This window comes from Amphibalanus amphitrite, unplaced genomic scaffold (genome assembly GCF_019059575.1).
Source record: "Amphibalanus amphitrite isolate SeventyFive unplaced genomic scaffold, NRLGWU_Aamphi_draft 000001F_arrow, whole genome shotgun sequence".
Taxonomy (NCBI): domain Eukaryota; kingdom Metazoa; phylum Arthropoda; class Thecostraca; order Balanomorpha; family Balanidae; genus Amphibalanus; species Amphibalanus amphitrite.
Genome location: NW_024881499.1, coordinates 1,788,761 through 1,800,744, shown reverse-complemented (window position 1 = coordinate 1,800,744; position 11,984 = coordinate 1,788,761). Strand labels below are relative to the sequence as shown.

At 49.0% G+C, this 11,984-nt stretch overlaps 2 protein-coding genes across 5 annotated transcripts; one reads left to right on the top strand and one right to left on the bottom strand.

Annotated features, from left to right (window-relative positions):
• The first annotated feature begins 30 nt into the window (after positions 1-30).
• Positions 31-11,945, top strand: LOC122387141 (propionyl-CoA carboxylase beta chain, mitochondrial-like). Of its 2 annotated transcripts, none has more exons than XM_043377089.1 (8): positions 31-329; positions 6,916-7,155; positions 7,600-7,746; positions 8,189-8,308; positions 9,483-9,670; positions 10,133-10,338; positions 10,660-10,868; positions 11,183-11,945. In XM_043377089.1, exons 1-8 carry the CDS (start codon positions 141-143, stop codon positions 11,501-11,503), a joined length of 1,620 nt encoding a protein of 539 aa, XP_043233024.1. In that variant the 5' UTR covers positions 31-140; the 3' UTR covers positions 11,504-11,945. The 2 variants fall into 2 exon arrangements, with proteins under 2 accessions (XP_043233024.1, XP_043233103.1); XM_043377168.1 differs by lacking the exon at positions 31-329 and adding an exon at positions 5,287-5,672.
• Positions 1,522-4,656, bottom strand: LOC122387233 (E3 ubiquitin-protein ligase CCNB1IP1-like). 3 transcript variants are annotated; one of them, XM_043377390.1, is made up of 4 exons: positions 4,579-4,656; positions 2,680-2,971; positions 2,312-2,521; positions 1,522-2,059 (listed from the first exon to the last, which is right to left on the bottom strand). In XM_043377390.1, exons 2-4 carry the CDS (start codon positions 2,863-2,865, stop codon positions 1,694-1,696), a joined length of 762 nt encoding a protein of 253 aa, XP_043233325.1. In that variant the 5' UTR covers positions 2,866-2,971; positions 4,579-4,656; the 3' UTR covers positions 1,522-1,693. The 3 variants fall into 3 exon arrangements, with proteins under 3 accessions (XP_043233325.1, XP_043233242.1, XP_043233393.1); XM_043377307.1 differs by having other exon boundaries at positions 4,500-4,624; XM_043377458.1 differs by lacking the exon at positions 4,579-4,656 and adding an exon at positions 4,342-4,376 and having other exon boundaries at positions 2,680-2,972.
• Positions 11,946-11,984: the final 39 nt, after the last annotated feature.

Sequence of the window (11,984 nt, the reverse complement as noted above, 5' to 3'; positions counted from 1 at the left end):
ACACGGTGATTTGGCCTTGACTTCCGAAGCAAACGGCTCCCTCGGCACGGTTGGGCACGGTAACAGAATGCCTTCGATCTTTTTTTTACCGGCCCATGGAGAAAGGAATATGGTAGCGATTCCTCGCTTCCAATTTCAACATGGCTGCCTACATGTCCGGTGTCCGGCTTTTGCGTCTGGGGAATAATTTAGTCCAAAAGCAATGTTCAGTCATCAAACGGTGGCAAGGGACCGCCCACACCCTAGCGGTTGAAGAGCAAATCAAGAAAAAGCGTGCTGAATCGCTGCAAGGCGGGGGTCAGAAGCGTATCGATGTTCAACATAAAAAGGTGAGTGTCTTCGGTGCGTCATGAATGCATTAACACGCAAGAGATCCTAATTTAGTGTGTTTTGAGCGCAATTATTTGAAGAGCAACTTTAAAACAATTCATATGTGCTTTCCATGCAAATTTATTCAACACTATGTCAGTAGATGTGTTGTGCTAACCTTGGGGACGTTTCATGCCCCCTCGGCTTGAATTTCTACCGACTGTATGCACATTTTGATCAATGTTTTACCATTGCACTTCATTTAAAAATGAACTTTCAACTGGAACATAAAACATGATCTAAAGTAACATTGCATAAATTATAAGAAACTATTGGGCCTCATGGTGCGTAGTCATCCACCAATCCACCTCCCAGTTGCTACCATATTAAGTCTGAGTCATCTAGCAGCCACAGTTAACAGCACCTGGCAGTGACAGGGTGGGACTGTTAGCCCATAGAAGACCTGGCCCCTGTTAGGAGTTGCAGTTTGCTGTCTACACATAATAAGCTCTGACCCCAGTGTCTACCCTTCAGTGTGATGTCATCATCTGGTAGGTAGGTCCAAGCTGAGCAGGGGCGGATCCAGAAAATCTCCAAGGGAGGGGCCATTAGAAACCAGGAGGCCCCCCCCCATAATCCCACCTGTTGGAGGCCCCATCTTCCCACTTGTTGCCCCCCCCCCCCCCAAAAAAAAAACTGCGTCTATTGAGCTTATCTAGCTGTTCAGGCAACATCTCAACATCTGTGCAGGCTTGGAGGCCCTCTGTGCAGGTTAGGAGGCCCTGTAAAAGTGGTCATCTCTGTGAGTATAAGAGACCTCCAAGTTATGAAAAGCTTTACCAATCTTCTAACAAAGAAGTCTTCTCAGCTGGTCTTCTAAGAAATAACTAAGTGGGTAGGTTAAAAAAAAAAAACTCATCGGATTTCGGCCACTTTATTTTCAGGAGGCCCCCTTTTCAGCTTTTTAACTTTTTAACTTTTTATTTTATTTTTGAAAAAAAATCGGCCAAGGGGGGCCATGGCCCCCATGGCCCCCCCTTGTATCCGCGCCTGAAGCTGAGGCTGTGCTAATGGGGTGCTGCTGGCTGCTTATAGGTATGGGACAATCACAATTCAAACCTAAACAAGTTGGCAATAAACATCAAACAATATCCCAAAACTTGTTTAAGGTCTCAGTGGATACCTTGTCATTGTAGCTGAAAACTACATCACTTTAACAGGATATATATTCTGGGGTTGAGCTTTGTGCTTCAATCTTATGTCAGATGTGGATCAAGGGAGGAACAGGGAACACATAATTATCAACAGACATACTTAATTCATTTTGGGCTCATCGCAACACCACTCGTTTTATCACAACTGACACAGCAGACTGGCGTCACGATCACCGTTTGTTGGGTGTGACCGGCTGCGGGGTCACCGGTTTGAACACAAACTGTGAGACGTGCGAGACGCGGCGCGGCACCGGCGACGGCTGCAGGTGGCCGACGGGCGGGTGCCAGGTGGCCGACACTGAGCGCGCCGGCGAGTGGGCCGGCGACACGCGCGGCGCCGTGCCCGCCGTCCGCACGCGCAGCGCGTCGTAGTCGCGCTGCAGCTGCTGGTACTGTTTGTTGCGCTGCGCCAGCCGACCGGAGAGCTCCTCGGCCTGGCGCTGGCTGGCCTCCAGCTCGTGGCGCGCCTCCTCCAACTGGCGCGCGCTGCTCGCCAGCTCCTTGTCCAGGTGCGTCTTCATGGATGTAATCTGAGTCTGCCGAGAGGCCATCGGCACCATTTGAAGAACTGTACGACATGGGTGAATGCTGGTGGTACAGTACAAAATGAATCAAATGGAATTGGAGCGTCGTGTCACAAATCACAATGAGTCGAAATTAGAATATCAGCTCGATAACCCGACTTAAAGGCATCTTTGTCTTACGCTGATTTCCAAGAGTCAATGTAGGAATACCTACTAACATTTAACGCTCATCGATGTCTATATCAGCACGCCGATCCCAGTTACCTGCAGCTGGCGGACGTTTTTCTCGTAGTAGCGCTCGAGGTCGTCGAAGCGGCGTCGTCCCCGGCTGACGGCTGCGGCCAGGTAGGCGCGGTCCTCGGACATCTGGTACATCCAGAAGGCCAGCGCCCGGCCGGCCACGTCGCAGATGACGTCCGGCTTCAGACCGGCCAGCACCATCGACTTGAACCGCTCGCTGGGGTTCACCTCGATCTGCCGACACGGGCGGCGCCATTACGGCAACTGCGGGGAACGGTGTTCATGCGCCCTACCGCCCTGAACTGCTTTGCCACTTATCGCTTTTCCTCATGCAATTCTTTCACAATATGCGCCGACTTCTAACACCTACCGTATTTTCTTACGTAGCGTACCTGTATGACGTCTAGGCTGTCGTTCAGGGTGGTGTCGCAGGCGGGACACTTGACGGGCGTCTGGTGGACGTACTTGCCGCCGTCCTCCTCGCAGAAGGCGTGCAGACAGCTGGTCACCCACGCCCTTGACGTCAGCGGACGTCGGCACTTATTGATGTTGCACACAAGCTCTCCTGACTCGGTCATGGCTAATGTTTCAAACAGTGTCTGGATGTTGATGTTCTGCGTAGCGTCAATTCAGTTCTTCCTTTCTCAGTTTTTAGGCTTTTTCGGCGCTCTTCAATTGAGCAAACTGGGATAAAGAGCTCAAAAGTCAATCGTTTTGTTGGCATTAAAGGAAATAGTTCACTTTTTAACATGGGTTTTGAACTGGAATAGCAGTTCCGTAGCTTGGGCTGAGACGAGCATAAATCAGGAGCTTTTACAGCCCAACGATCACCCTAGGCAAAGATATTCTATTTCTCGTCCCGAAAAAGGTGTCTTGCGTTGAGGATGTGTGCCTTGCATATATTTCCATCCAGTATGAAAAGAGCATGGGTCCCGAAAATTCTTCAGAAACTAGAGAAATTATCTACGAGAACTCTAGAGAAATTCTCGTACTGATCAATTAGGACATTCAGGGGAACATTATCAGATCGAGCAGATCGCCCAAATGCCGGTGGCTGCGATAATTTCTCTGTTTCTGAAGAATTTTCGGGACCCATGCTCTTTTCATACTGGATCGCGTGTGCCTTACAGAAACTGAAAAGTTCTTCCTATATCAAAATATAGAAAAAATCTTTTGTTATAAAAAGGTTTTATTTTCTTTGCTGATTATTTTGAACATAAAAAATAATAAATCGTTGCAAAAAAAAATAATTTCGTGAAAGTGAACTATTTCCTTTAAAATCAGAGTAGAAGTACCATTTACAATGATTAAAAGTAAACAAGGGATGTGGAGCCGTGGAAATTTCAGACGGCTCCGGCTCCGGCTCTGGGTGAAATGTCATTGCGGCTCCGGCTCCGGCTCCGAGTAAAATGGTCCGGCTCCGGCTCCGGCTCCAGTACTCAGTACATCCCCTATGCAATTAAATACGGGTGGAAGAAAAAAGACGATGGGATTGGTACACGTTGCTTCTGGATTTGCATAACAAGGCTGTTTTTGTTTTTAAGGCCTTGGCTATTTTCATATTTTGAATACCACATGTTTTACTGCCTTGTACTGTCAAACCGAACTAGGTCAATAAATTTTTCCTCTTCAAAAAAGGAGCCGGAGTCGCCCCCCTTTTTTGACGGCTCCGGCTCCGGGCGGCGGGCTATATATTGTTTCACGGCTCCGGCTCCGGGCAAAATATGCCGGCTCCAGCTCCGGCTCCGGGCTATATTGTTTCACGGCTCCGGCTCCCGGTAAAATATGCCGGCTCCGGCGGCTCCGGCCCCGGCTCCGGCTCCGCACCCCTGAAATAAACATTAAGTATTTGTGAACTCAACAATGACACAACAGGTTCTAGCAACAGTAGCCACGCTGACCAGAAAAAAGTGTTTTCATGGGAATCGTAAGGTGCCAATCACTGAACAGTGAACCGTAGATAGTAGCTAAGCCTCAAATATATTTTCAGGATTGCTGGCCCTGACATCCTTAGGGGAACAGTAGTATGAACAGTAACAAATATTTGTTTTTTACCTGTATTTAGGCACTTCTTTTGTAATCATAACGCACAATTTAAGTACAACAAATGCAACAAAATGTCAGATATATGTCGGAGCATGAAGATGATAATATTCATGGTATCCTTTCATCTCGTTTTATAAACAATGTTCATGTTGCATTCAAAGCACTCATTTATAATACGACTAGGCCTTCTCAGTAGGGTACAGCGGTAAATATAAAAAGGGCAGCTTGTTGCACCTTGCACACACATTACACATTTTATCGCCCCGCTCTTGCCTCTTGCCTCGCCCCCCACGACTTTCCACCGGTTTGTTTACGTAATTTCCGTTTTTGTATTTATTCCACCGGAATTGTTTTCTTTGAAGCAGAAGTCGGCAACAGCTGTAAAATGTACCTTAAAGTTTTTCCTCTACGCACAAAGGATTTTTTTCTTTCACTTCAATCGTGAAGAGGGTGTTTGCAGATCATAAAAGTTGATTATGTGAGCAAAATATATGGTGTTTAGTGCCGCTTGAAATATTGTAGCAGTTACGGCGTCCGTAACTGCTGTGCATGTTCGTATATTATTCCGGAGTTCCGGGTAACTTATAACCCAGCCCCCGTTCACGAGCTTCAGAATTCCTTTACCGTGACGTCATCACGGCGCATGAATTTTCCTTCACCCATAGAAATGCATGCAAAGCATGGTGTGTTTCAGGCGGGCTAAGGAGAAATCTAAGGCCTACATGTGTTCAAAAGACGTACCACTAAGCCAATGGATTCGTCTCATTACGATAAATGGGGTTGAAATCGAAACTTTCGGCCTATATTTATCTAAAATGGGCCAATCAAATGGTCCCTGCAACTCATAATGAAGGATTTCCTCTGCGTTGAAAAATTTGTTTTAATTGTTTTTTCATCAGCGACAGGGGAAATCCTTCATAATTGCTACCAGATTACTACCATATTCCCTCGCATTTCTGTTGCGCATTGCCTCACAAATCAGAGTTTTGTGAAGTTTATATTAATTTAATTGTCATATTTTGACTGATTTTGGCGATTTTCAATTATTTCAACGCAGCATGGATCAGATAGCTCTCATAGTTTGCTGAAGAATGTGGCTTTTGCTTGGTTATTTTCAAGTTATCTGTGATTTGGTGCGCCGTGATCGTAGCATGATACAAATTATATCAAATTGAATCAACTTTTGAAGTGAAGTTCACATGAAAAATCAAAAGTTCAAGCATAATAATTGTTTAAACATAATGATGCAACATGTGTCTCCCAGATGGAACTTATGTTTCAATTGAAAACTGAAAATGGAAAACAGAAGATGGATCTGCGGAGTTACTGAGATCACAAGGTGCTCTCGATTGTTGGTAATTGAAGATGTTGAGAGAACTTGTGAATCTGCATCCCAGTCCTGACTTGCTTGATTGTTTAAAACTATTTTAATTCTCATAATTGTGTAATGTGTAGTGACTGTGCACACTGCGCAGCACATGTGCGCAGAAATGTGCAGGTGGCTGGTAGGTGGGTTAAACTTCGGAGATGCGAATTTGGATGTCAGTTATAAAATTAATGGTTATGCCTTGTAGAGTAAGCTCTGCTGTTTTTTTTGTTATTGTCTTTTTTATAATTGTAACCTACAATGCTGTTAGTTTCATTTTTATTAAAATGCTCGACCAGAATTTGCACTTGTTCATGCATGAATGGCTAAGTTTGGGGTGTTTATTCAACCCTGACTGCTCAAGTTTTTCAAAGGCACATGACACAGCACGGCTAGATCAGTTGGTACCTACCTGTTGACTATTTTTGTTTTTGGTGGTGATGTGTTTGCTGTTTGTCTTTTGCAAGGTGGTCAATGAAATAAAATAATGCATTATTTTGGAATGTTTCCTTGACAGAAGCCAGGAGCCGGATTGATGTGTGCTGGTGAATGAGATGGTTCAAAAGCATTATCTGATGTTTTTCAATGTGCATAAGTCATAACATCCCTTTCATACGCTGAAGTTTTAATAGCTTGTCAGTCTCTGTCATTTTCCTGAAATCAAAATATTGGTGTAGATACCTAAGAGATATCAGTACCTTCTCAGAAGTACCTGCCTTCTGCTGGATGAATATTTAATTGGTAGGACGAAATGGACAGGTAGCCTTATGATAATGTGATGTGAAATCTTATTTCTATAAAACTTTGAAAATGAAGTTCTAATTATTCATATGTGCATACATTTTTGATGACTAAGAAAGTTTTCCACAAGAGTAGAAAATGTGGGAAAGTCTATCAAATAACACATTCTGAAGGCTCAATGCTGACAGAGTGCTGCCTCAAAGAATAACTGACTTGCTGGGTTACGAATATTTCTTTATTTTAATTTTCAAATGTAATGTACAATACATTGCAGTGAAATAACAAAATAGTGCAGTAAAATAGTATTGGCGACGATCAAACAACACGTGCGCCATTGATGTCTGCAAAAAATGCTACCAGATTGCTACCAAATCCGTGACGTAGCTACGGCGCCTTTATTTCCCTAGTGAACCAACCTGAGTAGTAAAGTAATCTTGTTATAACCGATCCATGTTGACCGTGTTTTCGTCGGCAGGGTAAGCTCACGGCCCGGGAGCGGATCGAGCTGCTCTGCGACGCCGGCACCTTCGTCGAGTACGATGCGTTCGCCGAGCACACGTGCTCCGATTTCGGCATGGCCGAGCACCGGGTGGCCGGCGACAGCGTGGTCACCGGCCGCGGCTCGGTGTTCGGACGGCCCGTGTTCATCTTCAGCCAGGACTTCACCGTGTTCGGCGGCAGCCTCAGCAGCATACACGCCAAGAAAATCTGCAAGGTCCGTGCTGAGACAACGTGGGCTATCTTTTTTCAATGGATATTTATCATAAAGTTGCATAAAGTTATCATAAAGTAGTCTTTTGAAAGTTTTGTATGCATCTGAACTCATATTTCTTTACGTTTACGAATTTTTTTACAATGCATTATGATCAGGGTTGGAGATTTGTTATTTAGTCATGCCATTCTTCCTACTAACGTTGGATTTGGGCCCCACTACTCTCCCCTCGATCCGAACGGCGCCCGTGCCGCTGACGTGTCCGGTTCGTCTCCAGGTGATGAACCAGGCGCTGCTGACCGGGGCGCTGCTGACCGCTGACCGGAGCTCTGACCGCTGACCTCTGCCCCGTCTGTCGCCAGGTGATGGACCAGGCGCTGCTGACCGGGGCGCTGCTGACCGCTGACCGGGGCTCTGACCGCTGACCTCTGCCCCGTCTGTCGCCAGGTGATGGACCAGGCGCTGCTGACCGGGGCGCCCATCATCGGGCTGAACGACTCGGGCGGCGCGCGCATCCAGGAGGGCGTCGAGTCGCTGGCCGGCTACGCTGACATCTTCCTGCGCAACGTGATGGCCTCGGGGGTGGTGCCGCAGGTCAGTAGGGTGGGGACGGGGTCCCGCGAGTCAGTGGGTTAGCTCCCTCAGGTCAGTGGTGCGGGGTCCCTCAGTTCAGTGGGGTGGTGTCCCTCAGGAGTGTTGGCGCGTCAGATCTCGGTTCACCCTGCCCGCGGTACCGTCTGTTTGCCCAGATCTCGCGTCAGCTAGCCCATGCCGTGTAACATCTCGATCTTACCCGCCCCGCGGTGCCGTCCGTCCGCCAGATCTCGAGCTGACCCGCCTATGCTGTGTCAGATCCCTAATCTCCCCGCCCTCTCGGCGCCGTCTGTCCCTCAGATCTCGATAGACCCACCCATGCCGTGTCAGAACTCATAATTACCCCGCCCTGCGGCACCGTCTGTCCGTCAGATCTCGATGTATCCGCCTATGCCGTGTCTGATATAATCACCCCGCCTTCTCCGCGCTGTCTGACCGCCAGATATCGATGATCATGGGTCCGTGCGCGGGCGGCGCCGTGTACTCGCCGGCGCTCACCGACTTCACGTTCATGGTCAAGGACACATCGTACCTGTTCATCACCGGGCCAGACGTCGTCAAGGTAGGGCCGCACGTGGTAATGTAGGGCCGACATGGCCAAGGTAGGGCCGTGCTCGGCACGCGAGCCGGTGACCTGGGCCTCGTTTCATAAAAGGAATTACTTACGGCGTTCCGTCAATTATGCCAGATTTGGCGTATTTGATGCCAATTCGGTTTCATAAAGCCGGAGACCGGAGTAATTCACGCCATCGAAATTACGGAGCTTCATTTACGGCAAATGCTCGATTCCGGACCAATTGATGCCAGTTGGGTTTCATAAAACGACGTAATTAACGCCAAATATTTTATCAAGTTCTTGATATCAGTGGAGTAAACTACGCACAAAAATGTTGCGTGAATTTGAATTAATGTGAAGATTCGAAGCTAATTTTTAATATATTTTATAATATTGAGCCCAGTGAGGAAGAAAGAACAGCCAAAATGAGAAAAAGAAACTGCAAATCTTCTGTACCAGTCGCTTTTTGTGGCCACTATCGGAATTTTGTTTATTCGCCGCGCCGCGCCACTTTCGTAGTTAGGCACTTCTGCTTAGCTGGCTTTCTGCTGTTTTCAATATGTGGATTTAATAAAGGATGGTTATCAATATCAATGTTGTTTTTTCATAAATAATTTTTAAGATTTAAATTAAATATAATTGTTTTATGATTTCTCGTAAAAAAAGTAAGTGTTGACATGAAATTGTAATTTGTAGGACGCTTGATAAATTACGGTAACTACGCAAATGTGCATAGTTACGGAGGTGTAAACAATTCCAGTTGTGGCTTTGTGAAACGGCTTCATTTGCGCTCCGTAGTTTGAAAGGGTGTGAATTACGGAAAGGTGTAAGTTACGGCAGAGCTTTATGAAACGAGGCCCTGGTGGCATCACTGTGGTCAACTATGGTCCACAGGCGTATTGAGACGCTACGTCTGCGAGACGGATATTTTCAGCTATTTCAGACGCGCTTTGTGGATTTTAAGGCCATATGTCCTTGTGCTTAATTGATCATATTTGTTTCTGTCTGGAGATCTCAATGGTGGAGTTTGTGACAGATTTAGCTCCACTAGCGTCATGAGCTCGATTAGCCGTTTCTTATCGTCCACATAAATATGAACTCAGACTTCATTTCACTGTTCCGCGAGTGATCGTGCGCTCCTCACCCCCTGTGCTGACCTCTGGTTGGCCGTCGGTTTCAGTCGGTGACCAATGAGGACGTGACGTTCGAGGAGCTGGGCGGGGCCAGTGTGCACACCTCCACCTCGGGCGTGGCGCACAACGCGTTCGATAACGATGTGGACGCGCTTCTGACGCTGCGCGCGCTCATGAATTTCCTGCCGGTGAACAACACGGAGGCGGTGCCGGTGCGGCCCTCGGACGACCCCTGGTTCGTGCCGGGGGTGGCGCGGGACGTGATACACACGGGTGGAAGCTGGGGAGGCCTACGTGGTGGTATGACAGGGAATCGATGAACGTAGCGCTAGACAAATAACAAACGAGATGAAGGATTGAAGTTCTGATTAAGACATTTTTCAAGAGTCTTCAATCAATTAACTTTTACGTCATTTATGGTTTCAACCCTCAGGTGTTCAGTTCATCATGAATTTGATATTTTCTATGCTTTCAGTTTTTTTTTTCTTTGTAGGCCCGTTGAGAGGCCCGTTTTGTAGGCCCGGTCCCTACCGGCGCCCTTCTGTGCGGGTGCCCGCAGGGACCAGCCGCCCTGTCCCGGCTGTTTGTCCGTCCCGTCCCCTGTCTCGACTGACAGTTCGTGTCCCCCCTCCGCAGGGACCGGCCGCCCTGTCACGTTGTCTGACCGTCCCGCCCGTCCGTGTCTTCCCCTCCGCAGGGACCGCGACGTGCCGGGGCTGGACACGGTGGTGCCGCTGGATCCGATGGCCGCCTACGACATGCACAGCGTCATCACATCGCTCGTCGACGAGGGAGAGTTCTTCGAGCTGATGCCCGCCTACGCTAAGAACATCCTCATCGGCTTCGGCAGGCTCAATGGCAGGACGGTCGGCATCGTCGGCAACCAGCCCAAGGTGGCCGCAGGTCCGTGCCGTGCGGTGTATTCGTGGATTTACAGGACTTCCGGCTTCCAAACCGACCCCGAATGTCCATGTGTTTCCCTTTGAATGACAGGCTTTCGGTTGATGTTTAAAGGCGGAAGATATTGCTACAATGTGGAACTCTTTGTATGAAGTATGAACGACTTTACAATAGTTTCAATTTCACATTCGGAATATATTCCGAGGAAACTCTGATGTATCGACAGTAAATCGCCTCGGCTTGGGTCTGATGCAATCGGACTTCAGGAGAACCCTCTCCTTTCGGTAATCGACTCTCCACCTGACCCCTCCCTCTCCCCCGCAGGCTGCCTGGACATCAACTCGTCGGTGAAGGCGGCGCGTTTCGTGCGCTTCTGTGACGCGTTCGCCATCCCGCTGGTGACGTTTGTAGACGTGCCCGGCTTCCTTCCCGGCACGGCGCAGGAGCACAGCGGCATCATCCGCCACGGCGCCAAGCTACTCTACGCCTACGCCGAGGCCACTGTGCCCAAAATCACCGTCATCACGCGCAAGGTAAGGGCGGTGATCAGCTGGGTAACGGCAGATGAATGCTTGTGTCTGGTAAACTTCAGGAATTAAGTTCAGTGGGAACGAGAATGCTGTTTTTCACTTTGAACTGTATGTGTCCAGACGAGTTACGCAAATGAGTGTTTTCAGACAAGTAGGTATGGTTACATATTAACCGGCATGCGTATCACGACTCGTGCTATTCGCCGTATCCTCCTGCCGTTATCCGACTGTCGTATCTCACGCCCGCCCTCCGCGGGGCCTCCCCACGTCAGACTGTAGTTATACCTCACACGCGTCCGTCTGCGGCGCTCCGACAGGCGTACGGCGGCGCGTACGACGTGATGTCATCCAAACACCTGCGCGGAGACACCAACTACGCCTGGCCAACGGCCGAGATCGCCGTGATGGGCGCCAAGGGAGCCGTCTCCATCCTGCACCGGGGCGACCCGGACCCGGCCGCGCGCGAGGCCGAGTACACGGCCAAGTTCGGCAACCCGTTCCCGGCGGCCGTGCGCGGCTTCGTGGACGACATTATCGAACCGCGCCACACGCGGCGCCGACTCTGCCAGGACCTCGAGAACCTCGCCGGAAAGAAGCGCAAGAACCTCGAGAAGAAGCACGGCAATATTCCGCTCTAATCGGCGCCGTCCAGCTCGAGGCTGGGATGGTGTCAGTGCGGGGCCGGGGGCTGAGGACGAGAATTCCCTGTCGTGGCGAGGGTCGGGTAGGTGGACAATGTTTGATGTAAGCACGGGTCAGTCTGTGAGTATTTGTATCAGGACGTCGGCATCGCGTCCCGCTCAGTCGAATCCAGCGTGAAATGTGATAGGTGCCCGGTCGACCGGTGGAGATATTTCGAACCCTCATTTTTCTAAGACAGTAGCGCGGCGTGGGGTGGGAGCCGTTGGTAATCATGTGTGTCTCACTTAATCATGCTCGTGGCTAGCAGGGTGGTTTGCCGGGCCATACGTCCTTTACGTCCTGCCGGGCCATCCTGTGTCCAGTATAGTCTATTTTGTTTATGACGTGTCGCGGAAACGAATCCTCTGTTGTGCAATATAGAACGTAAGGCAACATGTCGATGGTGCGTTTGCGTGTCGATGGCGATTATGGAGCATG

Excerpts from the sequence above, each read along its gene's own strand:
- LOC122387141 (XM_043377089.1), top strand. The coding sequence starts at position 141 with ATGGCTGCCTACATGTCCGGTGTCCGGCTTTTGCGTCTGGGGAATAAT. Across the intron at positions 10,339-10,659 it reads CCAGCCCAAGGTGGCCGCAG|GCTGCCTGGACATCAACTCG; the intron begins GTCCGTGCCGTG and ends TCTCCCCCGCAG. Across the intron at positions 10,869-11,182 it reads TCACCGTCATCACGCGCAAG|GCGTACGGCGGCGCGTACGA; the intron begins GTAAGGGCGGTG and ends GCGCTCCGACAG.
- LOC122387233 (XM_043377390.1), bottom strand. The coding sequence starts at position 2,865 with ATGACCGAGTCAGGAGAGCTTGTGTGCAACATCAATAAGTGCCGACGT. Across the intron at positions 2,522-2,679 it reads ACAGCCTAGACGTCATACAG|ATCGAGGTGAACCCCAGCGA; the intron begins GTACGCTACGTA and ends CCGTGTCGGCAG. Across the intron at positions 2,060-2,311 it reads AAAACGTCCGCCAGCTGCAG|ACTCAGATTACATCCATGAA; the intron begins GTAACTGGGATC and ends GCCTCTCGGCAG.